This window comes from Amphibalanus amphitrite, unplaced genomic scaffold (genome assembly GCF_019059575.1).
Source record: "Amphibalanus amphitrite isolate SeventyFive unplaced genomic scaffold, NRLGWU_Aamphi_draft 000195F_arrow, whole genome shotgun sequence".
Lineage (NCBI taxonomy): Eukaryota > Metazoa > Arthropoda > Thecostraca > Balanomorpha > Balanidae > Amphibalanus > Amphibalanus amphitrite.
Genome location: NW_024881690.1, coordinates 721,160 through 742,937, shown reverse-complemented (window position 1 = coordinate 742,937; position 21,778 = coordinate 721,160). Strand labels below are relative to the sequence as shown.

General features: G+C 51.2%; 1 protein-coding gene across 1 annotated transcript; it reads left to right on the top strand.

Annotated features, from left to right (window-relative positions):
• Window positions 1-123: 123 nt before the first annotated feature.
• Window positions 124-21,614, top strand: LOC122384659. Its single transcript, XM_043372269.1, has 6 exons — window positions 124-242; window positions 7,819-9,475; window positions 9,772-9,886; window positions 10,361-10,501; window positions 20,534-20,642; window positions 21,003-21,614. Exons 1-6 carry the CDS (start codon window positions 155-157, stop codon window positions 21,098-21,100), a joined length of 2,208 nt encoding a protein of 735 aa, XP_043228204.1. The 5' UTR covers window positions 124-154; the 3' UTR covers window positions 21,101-21,614.
• Window positions 21,615-21,778: the final 164 nt, after the last annotated feature.

Below are 21,778 nucleotides of genomic sequence, written 5' to 3'. Positions count from 1 at the left end.
ACAGTGGTCACGTGACCGAGGCTGCTGGCGTACCATGCGGCTGCCGCGGCGGAGCCCTCAGGGGGACGGAGAAGGCGGCGGCGGCGGCGGCGGCGGCGGCGGCGGCGGCGGCGCGAGGTGGCCAGTGCTGGCGTGCAGCCGCCGGGAGCAGGACATGGGATCTCCAGCCGGCCGGGGAGCGGTCGCACCGCTGCTGCTGGTGGTGGTGCTTCTGCTGGCCATCGCCGGCTCACCAGGAACAGGTCAGTCCTTACAGCAGAGCCGCCGCTACCGTTGCTATTACGTTTAGGTATACCCAAAAGTGGACTTACGAACTGGGCACATCAGCTTACAACTTTTGGAATGTTGAAAGTGTATTTAGGGCCTTGGTTGAAAGGTTGTTGAGCGGTGCAGACGGCGACTGTTTTAATGGGGTGCCCATTTACGATCTGCGCCATAGCAGCTGTGGGGGAGGGGTCACTGTCCCATGGGGGTTTGGTAAATGGCTCGAAGAGACAGCCGGAGGAACTTTCAAGTTTCAAAGTTCTTTCGGCGGTACCGACTGGCAGTTAAAGCACACCAGTCTCCCGTGGGCTTAAACACCTCTGAAAGAACGCAATGTAAGCGTTCATTCACCTTATATAAAAAGTTTAACTTCAACTTATGTGAAAAAGTTGTACCTACATCATACGTTCTTAGTGCCTCGTCTAATTCAGACTACATAGTTTTACTCTGAAAGCTGGATTTTCTTATGCTCGACAATGAGCTTGACATACGAGTCCCACGCCGGTCAGATGATTCCTAAAAAGATTATCAATAGGAAAAATAAATTAATATCACATCCATGACCATGCAGAGCAATTACATATGAAGCAGTCATTAGATGGATAATAGCAAATGGGTACATATGCACATTCATTTTTTCGTGACTTTTGCTCAGCCTCTGCCTTTCGACGTGCAGGCTGCAGCACAGAATAGGTAAAATGAGATCAATGAAACTAACTTGACTCCGTAGATAACAAATTCGACACGCTAAAAACTACATTTATCGTCTGTCCTCGTCCTAACGTGATAATCCTCTGAAGGTACTGAGATCCTCGTACTGTGTAGGGTTCCATCGGATTCCAGACGATACTGGATATTTCTGTGACGTAGTCGGTACTGGAAATCTCTGTACAGGGTGTAACGAAATTATCCGGACATCTATTTTTTCGCCATATCTGCTCGCACAGTTTCTCTTTTAATGTCAGAAGCTGGAAAATTGGATGAATGCATACCTCTGGTATCTGCTCTCAACTCAGCAGTGACCTGACCTTGCGAAATGACTCTTGCTCTGAGTAAGAGTCGAGTCGCCGACGGGTTCATTTGATAGTTTTCGTTTAAGGCAGTGGAGAGAAAGGAGTACAGTCTCTCGTTTCGTAGTAAGGCTACGTGTTGGTGGCATGGTGGCATGAGCCAGAAGCTGGTCTGTCAGCAGCTGGACATCAGCAGCAGCCAGTAGCACATCTGCCTGAGGCGTAATAAGCTGGGACTTGGTGGTAGACTCAGCCCGGCCTCGATCGCAAAAGGCGCCCTTTGCCAAGTGGTGAGGAGAGTTGTCAAGATAGCGACAAGGAAACGGCACCAATTAATCCGCATACTGACTCGAATTCTTACCAAGGTAGATAATAAGAGGTCCCACATCATGATTCACCGTTACCCGTCCTTTAGCTTGGTTTTACTGCCCTTCAAACTGGAAAAGACAATGAAATTGACGGGAAAACAACCAGTCCACCACCTTTGGCTTCAGGCCAGGGCGTGTCCACTGGTCGAAGGAAGACACGAATGAGGTGACCTGGTCGGATGGGAAGCTGCGAGCTGCGATACCCGTTGAACCGTCAAATCGGCCATGTGTGGGCTGCCAGCAACTCGAATATGCCGGCCGTCGCCGGCGTCAAACATCCGGCCAAAATCCAGACCTGGAGCATGTTCAGCTGCTGTGTAATATTCAAGCTGTTCATGACGACACAGAAAACCACTATCAGTGACGAGTATTACCGGCGCAACATCCTGGCTAGCGATTGGTTGGAGCCACTCAACCAGACGGCACAGGATGGCTCGGTTTCTGAACGTGTACCGATACCTGATTCAAGCCGCCGCGCAGTCTTCATACGGGGCGGCGCACCACCTTCAAGTCCCTAGCAGAATGAGAAGTGATGCCGCGAGGACCTTTTTGTTCTTCTGGGCTAAAGGGCTATGGCTTGGAAATAGTTCCCATGCAATTCCGTCGATATATTATGGACTATTGTCCATCAGGAGATGAATGAGGGGACACCCGCCACCAGCGCCGCCCAACTGCGGGCACAGGTTAGTAAGGCGCTACTCTATATGAAACCCACTGTGCTGGAAAATCCAGTGGCTGGAATGCTCCAAAAATGTGTACCTGCGCTCTTATGAAAGGTGGCTATATAATAATTCAAAAGGGAAAATATCAGAATGTCTTGCTTCTTAATTACAGCGCGAAGAAAGATGTCCGGATAATTTCGTTACACCCTGTAGGGCTCCGTATGACATTAGACACTCATAGACAGTACTGGCCACTGGGGAACCCCTGAAGGGCCCCATTGTGACCCCTTACGGTTCCCGGTATGTATAGTCGACTACAGAATGATGTTCCAATTTTCACAGGCAATTATTTGCCTGGAGTGGTAGGCTGTGCCGCATCACACGGGCTGAGTTCACAATTTATAGCTTTGTCCCAATGATCACAATCGACACGCTTAATTGCGTGATAAACGGCAAAACTTAGCGCTCCGGTCAACTGATAGCTTCTGAGGAGTGGAACATCATTCTGTAGTCGACTATACCTCTGTACCTCTGAGAACTCCATCGTACCCTAGACGTTACTAGTCCTCTGTGAGGTGTCACCGGTCCTCGCCGAGGTCCCACCGGGCGCCGGTCTCGGCGGGCGGGCCGGCTGAGTGACCCCGGCGGCCGGCGCGCCGCGCCGGTCGGTGCCCGGCCCCGTCCGTTGACCGCCGGGGCCACGCCGACCACCTCTCCGACTCGGAACTCAGGAGTCGGAGACCGCGCCGGGACCTTGCCAAGGACGCCGTGGAGTCGCCTCGAGCCCGGCCGAACGCCGCTGGCTCGACGACCCGTGACGATCCAGCTCAGAAACGACCGTCGAGATCGCGACCGCGCTCCGACGAACTGGAGAAAACCGTTGGCGCGTGACCCGACCCTATAATCCAGATCTCAGTTCGGAAGAACTGAGTTTAGATAAAGAACGACTCAAAATCCCCCACTTTATTTGGTTCAGCGACAAACCAGCAGTCATCGGCTCGGGATCTGTGGAATCAACTCTAATAGCCGTCATCAGTTCTGAACCATATCCCATTCACACCGAGCCAGAAGTCATCAGCACTGAGCCAGCAGTCATCAGCGCTGAGCTAACAGTCATCAGCGCCAAGCCGACAGACCCGCTGAAGGTGCGCTGCAGTCACTCAGAATTAAACCAGCAGTTACTCAGAACTGAACCAGCAGTCATCAGCTTCGACCAGCAGTCCCGCTGAACCAGCAGTCATCAGCTCTGAGCCAGCAGACCCGCTGAGCCAGCAGTCACTCAGAACTGCACCAGCAGCCATCAGCTTCGACCAGCAGTCCCGGTGAACCAGCAGACCCCAGCGCCGTCCGCGGTCCGTCGGTCGGCTCTCCGGAGCCGGTCGGCTCCCCTGGTATACCATTCCTGACCGGACAATTACCTGGCCGCTCGTAAACCGCACCGCCGCCAAGGCCATGACACCTAGTCAGGAAGGCATTCGTAATTGTTTATAAGCGGCGCCGGCGGCATCAGAAATGGAACGGGAGGAGCGGGCTGTGGCTGCGGCAGCGGCGGAGCGGTGGTGTCACTGATCTTCACCGCGGCCATCTGGACTTATGTCTACGCCGTGAGCGAATGCCAGCCTGTGGTTGAGCTGTTCTGTCAAGCGCTTGTCACCTGTGCAGTGGGCAAATGGATAAAGTAAACACAGTCCGGACGCTGCAGCACGTCCGTTACCGTAGGGGCAAGAATGTGTCGGAGTAGCGTGACTTGAATACGGGATGGTGTATAACGTGCTGCCGCTGTGTACCAATTACACCACCCATGGTCTGGGTCTCCGTCTCCGGTGCCCTGTACCCACTAGTCACTACCCAGTGTCCTTACTCTTAGTCTAGATCTACATACAGGGTGTAACGAAATTATCCGGACATCTATTTTTTCGCCATATCTGCTCGCAAAGTTTCTTTTTTAATGTTAGGAGCTGGAAAATTGGATGAATGCATACCTCTGGTATCTGCTCTCAACTCAGCAGTGACCTGACCTTGCGAAATGACTCTTGTTCTGAGTAAAAGTCGAGTCGCCGACGGGTTCATTTGATAGTTTTCGTTTAAGGCAGTGGAGAGAAGGGAGTACAGTCTCTCGTTTCGTAGTAAGGCTACGTGTTGGTGACATGGTGGCATGAGCCAGAAGCTGGTCTGTCAGCAGCTGGACATCAGCAGCAGCCAGTAGCACATCTGCCTCAGGCGTAATAAGCTGGGACTTGGTGGCAGACTCAGCCCGGCCTCGATCGCAGAAGGCGCCCTTTGCCAAGTGGTGAGGAGAGTTGTCAAGATAGCGACAAGGAAACGGCACCAATTAATCTGCAAACTGACTCGAATTCTTACCAAGGCAGATAATAAGAGGTCCCACATCATAATTCACCGTTACCTACTTTTTAGCTTGGTTTTACTGCCCTTCAAACTGAAAAAGACAATGAAATTGACGGGAAAACAACCAGTCCACCACCTTTGGCCTCAGGCCAGGGCGTGACCACTGGTCGAAGGAAGACATGAATGAGATGGCCTGGTCGGATGGGAAGCTGTTCGAGCTGCGATGTCCGTTGAACCGTCAAATCGGCCATGTGTGGGCTGCCAGCAGCTCGAACATGCCGGCCGTCGCCGGCGTCAAGCATCCGGTCAAAATCCAGACCTGGAGCATGTTCAGCTGCTGTGCAATATTCAAGCTGTTCATGACGCCACAGAAAACCACATCAGTGACGAGTATTACCGGCGCAACATCCTGGCTAGCGATTGGTTGGAGCCACTCAACCAGACGGCGCAGGAGGGCTCTGTTTCTGAACGCGTACTGATGCCTGATTCAAGCCGCGCAGTCTTCATGCGGGGCGGCGCACCACCTTCAAGTCCCCTAGCAGAATGAGAAGCAATGCCGAGAGGACCTATTTTTCTTCTGGGCTAACGGGCTATGGCTTGGAAATAGTTCCCATCCCAATTCCATCGATATCTTATGGACTATTGTCCAGCAGGAGATGAATGAAGGGACACCCGCCACCAGCGCCGCCCAACTGTGGGCACAGGCTAGCAAGGCGCTGCTCTACATGAAACCCACTGTGCTGGAAAACCCAGTGGCTGGAATGCTCCAGAAATTTGTACCTGCGCTCTTATGAAAGGTGGCTATATTATAATTCAAAAGAGAAAATATCAGATTGTCTTGCTTCTTAATTACAGCGCGAAGAAAGATGTCCGGATAATTTCGTTACACCCTGTACACCGTCCAGTACCCACGCCCATGGTCTGTCGGTCCGAGCCTCTCTCGCTCTCCCCGGTGTATGGGCGCGACTGCTGCGGCCGGCCGGGCGGGCGGCGGTCGGCCGTTTTTGTGCGTGCGTTCCTGGCCGCGGCTCGTCTCGTAAATTACCTCCCTGGCCAGGGTCAACGGTATCATAGAGCGCCGTGCGCTGCACTCGGTGGAATGTGGCGCCGACGGGCCGGGCCGAGGACCGACCAGCTGACCAATGACCAGTGACCAATGGCCATTGACCACTGGCGAGGACCGAGTACCACTCCACTGCTGACCACTGAAAAAAGCGAGGGCCAATCGCATCTAACGACAGATCTGAGATGATATCTTTGCTATCCATTCAACTAACATCTGGGTCATCGTACTAACAGCTGCTCGTTGCGCGTCGCTGATATCAACAAGCATGGTTAGTTATTGGAGACTTATGTCCGTACCTTTATAGGTCATTTATGACTAACACAGTCGGCCTCACGGCCTGGAGTCAGTTTGTATGTAAGTACGTCTGGATAGGCGAATGGAAATGTGGGCGCTAAGAATCGCCGTAATGGAGTGACGAGAAAATCAGCGGACCGGGAGAAGATGGAGCGGTGGCCGCGCTTCTCCCGATGGATGAACTTCAGCATTTGGCTGAGCCGGGGCCCAGGACCATGGTCAACCCGCCGGCCCCGCCTGCATCATGGATATCTGCTACGGGAGAATCCATTGCGGAAGAGAACCGAGTAGCCCACCGATGACCGAACGGCGTCAGACAGCAAAATAATAGTGTCGGCTTTGCAAGCATTTCAGCCCATAGGTGAATGTAATTGATTCGCGGATCGAGCCCTGATAAATATGCGTTCTCTGCATCCGTTTGCATACTTAGCGAGGCCTCACACTGGTGCCCAGACGAGGTGCGGCGGTCCCCGTGACCCTGTGTCGCGGGTCAGAGGTCAGTGACCGCAGCGGCTGTTTCCGGCGTCTGGTGGAGGTCGGGCCAGGTGCGGAGAGTGACGGTTACGGCACGGTGTGTGCACAGTGACTGTACTCGAGGAGGAGGGAGCACAGGTCAAACACCGACCACCTCTCAGTCGCCGAGACGGCGCGGTGACCGGCGGCCGGCCGGCGCGTCGGATCAGCAGTCCGGCGTGGTTCAAGGTTGTGCCACACCACCCTCCTCTATCTCCCACACCCTGCCCGGCCCCGTCTCAGCTCTCGGCTCTGTCGGGGGAGCGTCCTTCGGAGAGCAGTGGTCCGTTCGGTGAACGCCGCCGCCCCGGGCTGGAGAGGGACAGGTGTGGGCAGGACTCAGGAGCGGAATGAACTAGAACGGACAGAGAGGTGCCGAGAATGCCTGACTGAAGGGGCGCTCCTGGGACCTGGGAGGGTCTGAGAGGGTGGTCAGGGACGGGAGAGGCGGCGAGCGAACAAAAGGAGCTCGGCGGAGAGACTGCTAAACCGGATCGGACGCCAGTCGCCAGCTTTGTGCTTGGGTGAGCATGGCCGGTAATATACCTATAGCAGCGTGACGGGAGAAGTCAGAGTCAATGTCGGCTGGTGTCAGAATCGGAATAAGAACCGGTGTCAGAGCCGGTGTCGGCTAGTGTCAGCCGGTAGCAGGTGTCATTCAGTGTCAAGGCCAATGCCAGTCAGTGTCAGAGTCGGCGTCAGTCCCCGTGTCAGCCCCAGCTCCAGCCCAGTCGGGATGAATCGGTGCGTGCCCGGCGGCAGACCCAGCTCATTGAAATGGACGGCGCTGCGCGGCACCGCCGTGTCAGTCACCGGCGCCGTCAGACGGAGACCGGGTCAGGACCAGGGCGGTGCCGCTAATCTAACGGAACACCGCGAGTCAGGACCTGATTCACCGCTAACCAACCAGCTGATCGATCAGAACGGGTTTGGGGAACCGAGACCGCTAGGACATGTTATCTTCACACATGACCCCAATAAAATATGTCAATGAACGGGAGGAGCATAATTAATGACGCAGAAGGTAGGATAGGAAAAAACAAATATTTAGACAAAAAGGACATCATCTTAGTGTGAGTTAAACATTCATTGACAGTTGGACAACTCCCACAAATGCCTTTTAATGGCAAAAAGGTAGACACCACTATCCCATCATTCCCTCTGGGTTACACTATTAATTCTTGCCGTTTTATTAAAACTTCATGAATTCTTACCCCGAACGCGGAACTATTGCTCTAGCCTTTCTGCGTTCCTCAGACACCGCACGTTTGTAACGCCCGCTCCAATCATTTCAGGAGCGGAGGCGGCGCGATGCGGCCCCGAGCCGACGTCACTGTTCGTTCAGAAGGGTGAGAAGCGGACGGTGAGCTTCTGGCACCACCCGGAGCCGGAGGGGAGCGGCGCGGAGCCGGAGCCGGCCGAGTTGCCGGCGCCGACGGCTGCCGCCGACCCGGCCGCGCCCGTGATCGTCACCGCCGGCCCGCCGGACTCCGACTCCGACACGCCGCTGTATGTGCAGCCGCCGCACATCGTGCTGCCCGAGGCGCCGCCGCTGCCGGTCGACGGCGGCCTCAGCGCCGACTGGGAGCCCGACGCCGAGCTGCTCAAACAGGGCGCCGCGGCCGACGGCAGTGACCTCAGCACGGCAGGAGCCCAGGACGGCTCCGGCTCTGCCGTCCACGACGGCGAGCTCGCAGAGCCGTCCAACGACCCCGACTCGCTTGACCAGATATTCGAGAGTTTCAGCTACGCCTTCCAGGGCTCCGGAGACCAGGCGGAGATCGCCGCTGCGGACGAGGACGACAACACGATTTTGCTCGACGCTGACGATATAGTGACCCTACCGTCGGGCGGGTCAGACGCTGTCAGCAGCGAAGGGTCAGGCGGTGCCTCGGCGCCGCTGCCGGCAGCCGATGCCGTCGAAGGAAGCGGAGCGGCACCAGAGGCCACCTCTGAGAACCTCTCGGTAGGAGAAGAGCTTGTCACCGTTAGTATACCAGAGTCGCCGCCGGCAGCCGCCGCTCAGCCCTCGCCCAGTGAGGAGACCGTGCCGGCGCCAGAGCTACCCTCCCCCGCGGCCGACAGTACCGCCGAGTGGGACGGCCTGGAGCCCGATGAGCTGCTGCCTCTGACGGAGATCGGCGGTGACCTGGCCGTCAGTGCCAGCGAGCCTGTGGCTGTGGTGGCGCCGGCGCCGACCGGCCTCTCAGAGGAGGAGCGCGAGCGTCTTCTGGTGGTAAAGGAGCTCCAAGACGACCGGGTTGTGCTGGAACACGTGCCGGACGCCGAGGAGGGCAGCGGGGACGGTCTGGCGGTCGGCGATGACGACCCGGCCGCCGACGGCTCCGGTATGTCTGAGGAAGAGGGGGCTCCCGAGGACAGAAAGGATGTCGAGTCGGAGATCATAAAGGCCGTCGTGGATGTTATGAACATCATGACAGACATCCATGGTCTTGTTGGTAAAGATGAAGATGAGAAGCAGGCTGCGGACCCTGTTGAAAGGATTGCCGCCTTCCGGCCGAGCGCCTACCGCTTCGTGGACAGTTACGCTAAGCCCAACCAGGCGGCTGCTCCCGTACCAGCACGGCCTCTGTGGAGCGGTTACCATCGTCCCGGAGCTCCTCCGAGGCTCCCTCCGCCGCCGCGCCCCCTCCCGCGGCCAGACCCTGTCTGGAAACACCCCCAGCACCGGCCCGGCCCGGGCCACGTCTACTTCCCTGGCCAGTTCCGCAGGGGCGGACCACACGACGGCAGACTCCCCACCTACCGGCCTGACGAGCGGCGCGCCACCTACCGGCCGCCAGGTGGCGGCAGGTTCGCGCCGCGGGTCGGCGCCCCGGCCCGACCGCTGCCCGGGTACGTCCGACGCGGTCCCAGCCCCTCCGGCTACGGACAGCCGTTCAAATTCGACGTAGGGGAGAGCCTCCGACGGAAGGACGATCACCTGTTCAGGTAAGCTGCTAGGGGCTACTGGGGTGGTGGTGCCCTCAATGGCGCGCATACTCCCGTGCGTAAGGTTACGGTGTACCGACGCTCCTTTTAATAAAGCGTCGCCCACCCAGGTCTGATGAATAAACTTTTAGCGCTGGTACTGGAAAATTCAGAACATATTCAAGAGGAATAACAGCTAAGAGAAAGACGTTGACCGTCATGACCTAGACGAAGCCGCACGTATTATTCTGCTTTGTAACTCGAAAGCGGCAGCCTCGCCACACAAGTCTGAGCGATACCCTGCCGGCGTGTTTCAGGTTTCTGCGCTCGCAGCCCTACCCGTTTGTCTCCTCTCTGACGGGGAGCGGCCCGGAGCCGCGCGGGGCCCGGCAGCCGCGGGCGGCACCGCTAGACTGCGAGTGGCAGATCGAGGTAAGGAGAACGTCCGACACGACCCCTCGAATCATACCGTACCAAAGTGTGTGTAGGGAAGAGGGAGGAGAATAAGCAACACAACGAACCTTTGTCATGCAACCCAGCAACCCGAAAGGTGGAGAACGTGGAAGCCGGGCTCGAGGATCCCCAGGCTATGTCAAATTCTGTGAAAACTCCACTTCCACCTCGTCGGCAATTCTATTCATTCTAGCGTGTGCTCCGTTTGCTGAGCAGACGGAGCCACACCTGTACCTGCTGACCTGTGTCTGTAACAGACGGAGCCACACCTGTACCTGTTGACCTGTGTCTGTAACAGACGGAGCCACACCTGTACCTGTTGAATGTGTAATGTGTATGTAATAGACGGAGCCACACCTGTACCTGCTGACCTGTGTCTGTAACAGACGGAGCCCCACCTGTATCTGCTAAGTTGACCTGTGTGATATGTGTGTTTGTGTGTGTGTGTATCAGACGGAGCCCCACCTGTACCTGCTGCTGACGCTACACAACCTGAGCGCACCGCTCACCGTCGACTGCAGCGGAGCCTACATCGAGGTCGAGCGAGAGAACGACGGCTTCGAGGCGCGTTGGTGCGGCGACCGCGTCCGACAGGTACGTAACACTGACCGACCGCGTCAGACAGGTATGTAACACCAGCTGACCGAGTCAGACAGGTAGATCCCACTGACCTACCGACCGGGTCAGACAGGTAGGTAACACCAGCCGACGGCGTCAGACAGGTATGTAGCACTGACCGACCGCGTCAGACAGGTACATACAGGGTGACACAAAAAAACGGTCATCACCAAATTTCGAATAACTTCGGAAGTTTTATTCAGATTATCGCCAAACTTCGGCCACTTAAGGTCACACCTATGTAGCATACATCCACCAAGTTTCAAGTCTTCACTACGAATACTTTTAGTACAGTGAGTGTTTTACTGACGCTCCACAATGTGCTCCAGGTGAGCGCCACGGCGCTGCAGGGCGTAGGCACACTTGCATCCGGCGGGCAAAGTTGTCGATAACCCGATGGCTGTGCACTTTACAGAGTGCAATGGCCTCTGGAGACAGTGCTCAGGGGGTGTGCTACCCCTGAAACGTTATTCTTATCGGGTTATCGGCAACTTTGCCTGCCGGATGCAGGTGTGCCTACGCCCTGCAGCGCCGGGGCGCTCACCTGGAGCACATTGTGGAGCGTCCGTAAAACACACACTGTACTAAAAGTATTCGTAGAGAAGACTTGAAACTTGGTGGATGTGTGCTACATAGGTGTGACCTTAAGTTGCCGAAGTTTGGTGATGATCTGAATAAAACTTCCGAAGTTATTCGAATTTTGGTGATGACCGCTTTTTTTGTGTCACCCTGTACATACGTCCCACTGACCAGCCGTGACAAACAGGTCAGATAGGTTTTGTCATCCCTGTGGGCTGCAGTAGTCCCCGTGATATATCATGCACCATGAAACATGTCATAGCTTTGTGACATGTCAGGACAGCTACGACCTACCTTCACCTCTGCAGCCGGCTCCAATGTGTTTCGTTACCCGAACCCCTATAGCCTGTTACCTCAGTAACCTGTGGTGGTCTGTCTTTGTCGTGACCTGTGACCTGCCACGACCTCAGTGTCCTGCCGTGACCTCACTGACCTGATGTAGCCTCAGCATCCTGCCGCGACCTCAGTAGCCTGTCGTGACCTCACTGACAGACCATGACCTCAGAATGTATCGTGACCCCAAAGCCCCACCCTGACCACAACGACCCACTGTGACCTCCAGTGTTGGAAATGAGGCCCTTTTCTGGTCCCGGGCGGGTCCAAAAGATTTTATTCTCCTTACCAATTTTATACTCCGGCACCTCTGTGTCAAAATGTGACTAGCAAAAGAACAGCGACTGGCGCAAAGTCGTCCAGACATCAACAAACTAGCAAATTACGGAACGTTAACCGATTCTGGAGTTTTTATGCTTTGTTCTGATTTATCAAGTCATTGGGCCCGCGAGATTCATGCACAATCCGCAAATTTGGGATAAGGTGGATCCCTAAAAGTTATCCTTTGTTGTGCTGCATGGTAACCAACTGACTGGTCTTCCCACAGGATCCTCCATAAATGAAGTCTCCCAGACCAGTCCTACGTGGAACCGGTCCCTGGCCTGCTCTTCCCGGCTGTTCCTGCTCCTTAACGGTCTACGCACTGCGCCCAACGGACTTTGTGGACTATTCGAAGACGCTTTGATCCTGTTCGTGAATCTCCTCATGTCAATCCATATTATCCATTGTAGCACATTCAAATGTACAATTTGTGTTCTAGCTGGTCAAATCGTGCACAGAACTAAGACATTCGTTACATTGAATAAGTAATTCACCGCACATCCAACTTGCGTGCCTCGTGGGTGCCTCGCCTAAAATTCTTATGATACGTACCTAAAATCGAGCAAACTATGATTGTAAATGTCAAAACCAGCATATTTTTTTTTTTACACATGCCATGCATCACACGAATTGTGACGTGAATGCATCATCAATGCTTCATATTGTGTTGTGTATGCTCTTCGTGCCTAATAAATGTGCACTTTTTATGCTATCGCTTATCACCAGCAGTGACATATTTTGGTCTCTGTTATTTTCTGTAAGAGTGAAGGAAGTAGACCGAAATGAAGTGAACAGGGTGTGAGCATAGCTGTGAATCGGTGTCCGCCTACTAGCATGGTTACTGGCCGTAATGCCCACCATAATGCATGGAACGGGCAGCATTTCACACGTTGGCACGTTTCTTATCACAAACAAGTCCGGAAACGAAATGCAAGATGCGCTTATGTTCGCTAAATCGTCTTTCTCGACATGTTTGCGAGAAGGGCGAGAAGAATAGGCCACAGGACAAAGGTCAATTTGGGTCAGGGTCATGAAAATTTAAGTTAACATGTACAATTGATCAATACGATAGTGTGGCAATTTTCAGCGAGGTCTGCCGCCCTCACGATGGTTATTAATGAAAAACTGAGGGGCTATTTTGACCCCGCCCCCTGCAAGTGCCGGATAGACGCTCTCAAAAGCAGCAGAAATGTATGCTATACGAACGAGTCGAGACTGAATTTGCCCCCCCCCCCACAAACACACACACCAACCGTAACCGATACCGTCAGTCTCCGAAACTCCGCTCTGGGCTCAGGCTCACACGGTCCTCGCATACCTACGGGCAGCTGTGCTGCTTGGCTGGAATCCGTTCCGGCCCCTCCTCCCCATTCAGCGGCTGCTGCCAGGCAAACTCTGCAGGTTTTCTCTCCAGAATTATGAGCTACTTCTAGTCAACAAGTCACAAGTAAGTATAAATTGTTTCATTGTCAGCAACAACAAAAAAGACAAAATAAGGCTGCGATAAAGCCTAATATTACGGTCCCACAAAGTGCATGCATCACAAAGCGGTAAAACTGTCAGCTCTAACCCTATGATTCTATTTCTATTCTATCAAACCGGTAACGGCATCTATGGGGAACTCTGTAACCTCGGTTTTTCTGTACGGTTTATTTCAAAAACGTTAAATTTTGCCGTTGTTCGTTGCCCCGGAGGCGTCTAGAAAAGGGCTTTAGAAATTAAAGTAATAAATATAAAGGGCATCAACAACTTCCCTTGCACCTCCTCCATAGTTCTATCAAAAGAGCACAAGAAGATATAATCCCGATAGCGCACAAACTTGTTCCAAACACGGCTGCACCATTATTAGGATTCTCCGCAAAATAGGTCTTCAGGGACCAGAAAATTTTCAGATACCAAAACGGTTTTCTCCCACTTTTTTGCATTCTACAAGAAGATAGATTCATGCTGCTTACTTTAATAGCTCAATAATGCAATTTTCATGGCTTGGTTCAAAATATTATTGAATTTCCTGTTTCTCCGACCGGAGAATAAAAACTGTTTATTTCGTGGTCACTTCTCTTATATTCTCCTTAAAACTATTGCACTTAGCACCCCCAGAACTTAGTTTTTGCCACAAATTTGCTTTATTTACCTTGTGTATCAGTTATAGGCTATGTTGTTGCATATAAATAAGATTTTATGATAATTTGGTCCGTCCATCGAAGTTGACATCGCCATGTTTCTTCTGCTGTGGCGTCAGCTGATCAATCATAGACTGAGCCGGATCGAGCCATGTGGTCGCGGCAGTGCATCAATTGGTGTTGTCTGCTATTAATTGGTTGGATTGTGGTTAATATCTGATTCATGTTTGCCCTTTTTTTTGCCCGGACTCATGGTAAACAGAACATTGATCAGTGCACATGACTGCATAATAATTGAATATTTAAGCAAAGCACAAGATGAAAGCGGTTGGAGTGAGCTGCCCAACTTGTCAGAAGTTTGAGTTATAGTTTCGGTGAGAACCGGCGCGATCGTCAAAATTGAAAGGTAAGTTAAGCACAATAGTTATATCCGGAGTAGGTACCTATGCAGTGTCGGATCTGGGCTGGATGATTAACCCGCGTCCCGTAGGGAGGAACGAAACGCCCCCCTCCCCGTCTTTTTCCGTAGATATCTCCTAAACGGCTGCAGATATCGCCACCAAACTTTCAGGACCCCTCCGGGCATCAATTTTACACATTGTGATAAAAAAATCGTCCAGAGGCTATGATGGGTTGGCCACAAATGGCGTCAGAATGACGTCATGTTCTGCCATTTTCCACAAAAAAGGTTTCGCGAGAAGAACTGTCAGGCCTACAGCTTTCAAGACTCATAAAAAATGTTCATGACATAAAAGGTGAAGAATTAACAGGGCTATAAAACTGCTATCTCCGATTTTTGAAATTTTTAATTTTAACCCAAAATAAAAAGTAACTTTTGGATACAATAGCCAAAAAATCCCAAAAGCTTTTCAAATTTGGAAAAATTGAATATATATAATAGAACCTACAGTCTTCCAGTATTTATAGTCACCGTGCAGTCTTCTATCCACATACCAAATCTCAGATCGTTGCCTCTTTGTGGCCAGGTTATATCGAGAAAACTGTTCAAAAATGATGACGTCAAATTTTCAAACTCAATTTTTAGCAATTCTAGACCACGTAGCGCAAAACAAAGACCACCAGTAGACTCCCCGTGACGAGCTGCTTCGGATCGATACCAATTTTATGCAAAAATATCAACTTTGAAACTTGACCTTATTTGACCTGACCTTGACCTGACCTTCACCAGAACATAGCCTAAACTGACCCCAAAGGCTGTCTTACCCACATAATCGCATTTGTCATGTAAAATGGACCATAAAACAAGTATCACACGACATTTTCATTTTTCATATTGTGACCCTCAGTGACCTGACCTCTGTGACCTGACCTGGTGTCATTGACGAATGACCTTAGATAGCAAAATATGTGTTTGACGAACAATTATCCACCGATGATTTACAATAACATACCAATTTACTCGATTTCACAACACGTTTCTTGAAATGCCCGTAAGCGGTAAAAATGCGACCTTTGACCTGAACTGTGACGTAATCGGTTGGACCGAGGTCAATGAAATTGGGTCACAAGGTAGTTCCCCGTTGGGGCTATCCAACGCCGTTTGAATTTTGAAAATCAGCCGGTGAATTTCCGAGATCCTAGAGGAGAGGGGTCGAAACCAGGGATGCGGAGCCGGAGCCGGAGCCGGCATATTTTGCCCGGAGCCGGAGCCGTGAAACAATGTAGCCCGGAGCCGGAGCCGGAGCCGGAGCCGTCAAAAAAGGGGGCGACTCCGGCTCCTTTTCTTAACCCGCGCCCGGCTGGGGGTCCTGGATTTCCACGCCCTGCTGGGGGGGGGGGGGTGTTTGAACACCCCCCTTCTAACTCGGCTCCTGGGCCACGTAGCGATACGCGGAAGGCGGCGTTCAAAAGAGCGTCAAAAATAATGAGGAAATCACTTCGGTAAATTTTTGGTCAGGTCAAAGATCAGGTCACCAGAGGTCATTGAAGGCAAAATTTCGCCGATTTCCAGGTCGAATGTCGACAATTTCCAAAAAGCCAACGCATAACTCGGGAACCAATAGAGCTACAGCGCCGCGGAAAAGCGCATTCGATAGCCCTATTAACGCCCTTTCTGAATAATTATCTCAGATTTGACCTAGCGTCAACGGTAGCGCCTGCAGGGGGCAAAAACTGCAAAAATAGCCGATTTTTTCGGAAACAGTTTTTCTGCAATAACTTTTGACCCAAGCCTTGTACGAGCTCACTTTTACCGGCATCGTGTTCCTCTCGTCAAGACGCATCGAATGAACTATAACTTGACCTTGAAAGGTCAACTTGAAAATTTGATCTCAGGTCAAGGTCATGACCTGACCGGAAAGGGTCATGTTGCATATCAGTCGATCCGTATCGTCGAGCTGAACACATCTAAGGCGTTTTCATCGCTCTAGCATGCCTTTATCAAAAGTTATTTGCGAAAAACTGTTAGATACCATTCGTGACCTAAGATGACCTCAGGGCATAAGCAGGAGTCACGGACACCATTTCCATGTTCAGTGTGTCTAAACCACTTATAATTCAGTGTTTGGGAGTGTTTATAATGTCTTTCGTCCAAAAGAGGCGCATTTCAATTTTCTCCCCTTGACTTATAATGGGGAGGTCGCAAAATTGACCTGACCTTAGGTCATCGATATCAAAATTCTGAGATATACATTTTGTACATGCTATTGCTCTTAGCAATCGCTGAAAGTTTCAAAGCGATCGGTCACTCGGTGTAGCTATGACAGACATTGAAACTTTTTATGAGGTGAGGTCACTTCAAGTGACCTGGTGACCTGACCTTGAATGACCTTGGTCTGAAATTTTCACAACATGTGTAGAATTGATGTATGATAAGGTGTAACAAAAACGGCGGCGCTCCGCGCCGCCCGTTTTTGAGATATTCGCGAAAAACCACAAGGGGGGTGTTCAAACACCCCCCCCCCCAGCAGGGCGCGGGTTAAGAGGAAACAATTATTTACAGAGGTCGGTTTGACAGTACAAGGCGTAAAACAATGTGGTATTCAAAATAGCCTTGTTATACAAATACAGAAGCAACGTGTACCAATCCCATCGCCTTTTTTCTTCCACCCGTATTTAATTGATCGCATAGGGGATGTTCAGTGGGATGTACTGAGTAGAAGCCGGAGCCGGAGCCGCCGGAGCCGGATCATTTTACTCGGAGCCGGAGCGGGAGCCGCCATGACATTTCACCCGGATTGTCTGCACTATGTAGGAGGGCATATCCAGGAATTTTGGTGAGCATATATTTTTGCAGCCATTAACGCGGTGTTCCCGTATGGTGGACTAAACATGGGCACTGGTTGGGTAGCCCATGTAATGGGGTGTAGGTGGGCTGGATGTGGGCAGCCATATGGGGCCCACGTGTGCCCCACATGGCACATGGTACCCATCTTGAGTCCATGTGGGCCAGCCCTGGTGGGCCCCACCGTTTGCCCAGGGACAAATTAATGTGGGCCCCACCAAGTGGCCCACCTTGGCTCCATGTGGGGCCTTGGTAATAATGCTGACTGGGATCAGCCATCGACACAACGAAACGCCGGAGGAAATGTACCACTTTTAACATGGTTTTAGAACTGGAATAGCAGTTATGCAGCTTGAGTTGAGACTAGCAATCCTAAGCTCGTAATCCTAAGCCGTAATCGCCACGCCATATGTGGAAGGCTTTTGGTGTCAATACAATACAATACAATACAATACAATACAATAGCACAAATCAGGAGCTTTTACAGCCGAGCGATCACCCAGACAAAGATATTCCATTTATCGTTCCGAAATTAGTGTCTTACGCAGGAATGTGGTGTCTTACGTAAGAATGCGGAAATTGTAGCCACCTGTCGCAGAGGCCAAGCTCAGCCAATCAGCGTGCAGTTGGTTTTAAACTACGCAATGTGATTGGTCAACGCGTAATCCTAAGCTTCCGCGTGGAACACTATTTTATAGCCTCTACCAAAGATGGAATATAGTTCTTCCTATATGAAAATATTTAAAAAAACTTTGTAAATATGAAATATTTTCTTTTCTGATCATTACCTATAAGCCTAAAAATCGCAAAACTGTAGTAACAACTAATTTGAGAAAAGTGGTACATTTCCCTTATTTCCGACTCTCCTCGACTGCACCGAACACACAGCACAATTTTCAATCCCTTCTCTTGTCATAAGAGCGTCGTGTCACCCTCTCTTTCCTCAGATCACAGTCTCTCCCCGACTCTTCGCTTATCTTGTTGTCAGTCAGAGGCATAGTTACCCACAGTAGTCGTATATATTGGTCATATATATCATCATTCATCACCCGTAGTAGATGATATATTGGCGTCATACCTATCGCCTGTGTTGCACCGTGCACGCCTAAATATGCCTAGATATAAAATACTAAGTAGGTAGGTACATGCATATTCACTCGCTAGGGCTAGTAAGTGAACAGTCTCGTTGGCAACGGTGAGGTTCTCGCATTTTTATGAGTACAGCTTCAAATTATTTTTGAAATTATCCTTCCCATCCTCAGACCAACCCATTCGCACCCTCGCTCACAATCTATTCCGGGCTGGTACTCAACCCTCACCAGATAACCGTCGCGGTGGCGAGGACAAGATCTCGACCGATCTAAATCCTCTTCGGGATGGCCCTATATGAGCGATAGAGTGGGCTGTCCAAACGGGAACTCCCGTCCCACCTGAAAGGCCTTTCCTGATACGGCTCACCGTAGCCACTTTCGTCCTCTTGACGGTCTCTGTCGCTGTGGCGCACCATCGATGGTACGTACGGTCCAATGGCTCCGCTCCACCCTATCATGTCATCATCCCACAGCTCCGTAATGACATTTTCAAGCCGAAAGAGATTGCCATTAACAAATCAAAACGCTTATCTTTGCATGGCCATCAGTCCTTCCAATAAAAACAAAAACGATTTAAGTTAATTTGCATTCGCTGCGCTGCGCTGTAACGAACTTCTACACACAATGTGTCAGAAAAAGATGTTTCATTTTAACCCTATTCCTGGCGGGCTCCGCCGGGACAAGAAACTGGCGGGGGGGGCCGATTCGGCCCCCCCCCTGAGATCTCGAGAACGAAGCAAGATAGCGACAAGCGGTAAACGGCATCGGATACGCACGGCCAAGATCTACAATTTTTACTAAGGTCATTTTCAGGTCAGGTCAAAGATGACGTCACAGGGGTCGAAAAAGTCAAAATGGCGGCGCTAGATATGGAGAGAGTTTTTCTCGAATAACTTTCGAATTAGTCAAGATAGGAACAAACTAAGGGCATCATCGTGATCCTCTCGTCAATCCGCATCGAATGATATATATTTTGACCTCGAAAGGTCAAGGTCAAAGGTTGACCTCAGGTCACGTGACCTCGAGGTCATCATGTATATCATTCGATGCGTCTTGACGAGCTGAACACAATGAGACCACGCACGCGTCTGTATCTTGTTCCTGTACGGAGTTATTGGCCAAAAACCTTTGGTGACCTTTGATGACGTCACATGACCTCACAGCTGCCCAACAGCAAAACAGACCTCAAGGTAGTGAAGGTTGATCGTATATGAAGTCATGTATGGTATATGGGGCCATTCCGACCCGTTTTAGTGGTAAAAACAGGGAGTTGATTTTTCCCCCATTGACTTATAATGGGGTGGTCGCGAAATTGACCTGACCTTAGGTCACCGATATCAAAATTCCGAGATATACAAATTGCACATACTGGTACCCTAACTAAACCCTGAAGAGAAGAAATTGATCGGTCAAAAACTCTAGCTCTGGCGTGATTGCAAACTTTTCTGAGGTAGGGTCACCAAACCGCCTCTGGTGACCTGACCTGAGGTCAGATCAACTCAAAATTTTCAGACATGTTGCGTAGAAGCCTTTTAGGAAAAGTCAGAAAATTTGAGCTTCCTAGCTCAACGCGTTTGGGAGAAATAACCAAAAAACCTCGGGGGGGGGGGCTCCTGAGGCCCCCCCCCCCGCCAGGAATAGGGTTAACGCGTTCCAATAAATATGGATTGACATGGGAATGCACAAACAGGATCACAGGCGTCTTCTGGTGGTCGACGTCAGCTGGGTGAGCCTTGATGGCTGTGGATCAGGAACAGCCGGGAAGATCAGGCGAGGCAGGACTAGGAGACGCCCATTTGTAGGTCCCTGTCGGAAGGCCAGTCAGCTGGTTAATAAGCAACTCAAGTTCAAAGTTAAAGAAACGTCGAGCTTCAGTGCTCAACAAGGGAAGATGTGTTCTATAAACAACACATTTCCTGTCGAAGTCATACTGACAGTAGGTTATCAAGTTTTTGTGACCTCTGCCGGCTCGTGCCAAGAGGGGTCTGCCGTTTGCTTTCACAATTTACCTTACCTTACCTTACCTTACCTTACAGTATCGGGATTTTTAGGCTAATTTCACATGAATTTTTTCTTGAGAGGAAAACAGGGAAATTTCGTTAATTTCGGATACTGCGGGAGGGGAAAATGGTTCGAATGCACATCCCCCCCCCCCTCCGCGAATCCGCCAGTGTCACGGCCGCATCAAGGCTATAGAACGGCCGCATATCCAATTTTGGGGCTGCTATTCTCCGGCCAGATTTTATTCTCCGGGACCAGGACTGAAAATGAGAATTCCAACACTGGTGACCTCTGACCCTCCACTTGCCGTCCACAGGAGGGCACCCGACCACACATGGTGTTCGCCCGCGGCGAGATTCGCATTGCCGTCCACAGCAACAGCCGGGGGACCGGACTGCCGACAGGATTCGACGCAGAGGTCGAGGGTACGTCCCAAACCGGCTGGTTATTCAGTTCATTACGAGTATCATCAATGGTGTTTAGATTAGGTATTTGCTTTATTTTACGAGCGGAGACACTTGAAAAGTAGCATAAAAGTTGCGTAGCTCTTAGAATTGGCTGAAACAGATGGGTAGCCTCATTGTCAGCCGACCCTATTACATTTTGTTTCAACACTCGATCTGCTTTTTGAGGTTGGGAGAATTTGTCAAATTCTTTATTTAATTTTCTCTTTCTTGTTTGTGAGCTAATCTCCGGTGTTTGTCTAGTTCCCGTGACATTCCTGCCATTCGGTGGGGTCGCCTAGCCGGCTGTTGGTGAGATATCCTACATGTGTCTGTTTTCAGTGATCGACCTGCTGGACGGCGGCCAGTATGTGAAATTCCGCCGGTCCGGACTTAACTTTCGCCGACTCATTCAGGAGCCACTGCTGCCTGCCACCTAGCGGATCGTCTGAGAAACAGTGGTACCGCCGCCGGCCGCTGCGCCGACAGCGCACGCCAGACGCCGTACCGCACGATTGGGCATTTCTGAGGGCATCTGGGGGTTACCGAGACATTAAGTTGTGGCATTTTATAGATAGATGTGGGCATTCAGTGATTGCTACAATTTACAGTCAGATAAGCGAGACATCTTCGTGCTGAGAATCAAACCATACTTTAGCTGGATGTCATTCAACGCATCGTGAAAAACGAAAAATTGCATATATTTTCCAGAATTAGGACATTCATTAGGCATCTTTAGAACTTTGCACTAAACTGACATCCTTGGCTTCGCTAGATCCACAGACACTGATAGAGTGGAACATGCGACGTTCCCTCCCCTCGAACACACGCCATACCATGCTGTTATTTCGAGAAGTGCTGCGCTTGGTGACTTGGAGGGGCCGCCATGCGTCCAGGTTCAATTGTCGGTGTTTCATGAAGGTTTGTTGCAGCAATACATAGATGTACAATGTACACTGGTGTTTGGGTTTTAGTAGTATTGCTTTTAAAGATATGAAAGCATGCTCGCTCAGAGGCTGGCTTACTAGCCGGCACGGTTAGATGCAGCACCGCTCTAGAGAGGACTACTCAGAAATTTTAGCGCATTTGTGAAAATCGCCTTAAACAGAAACAAATGT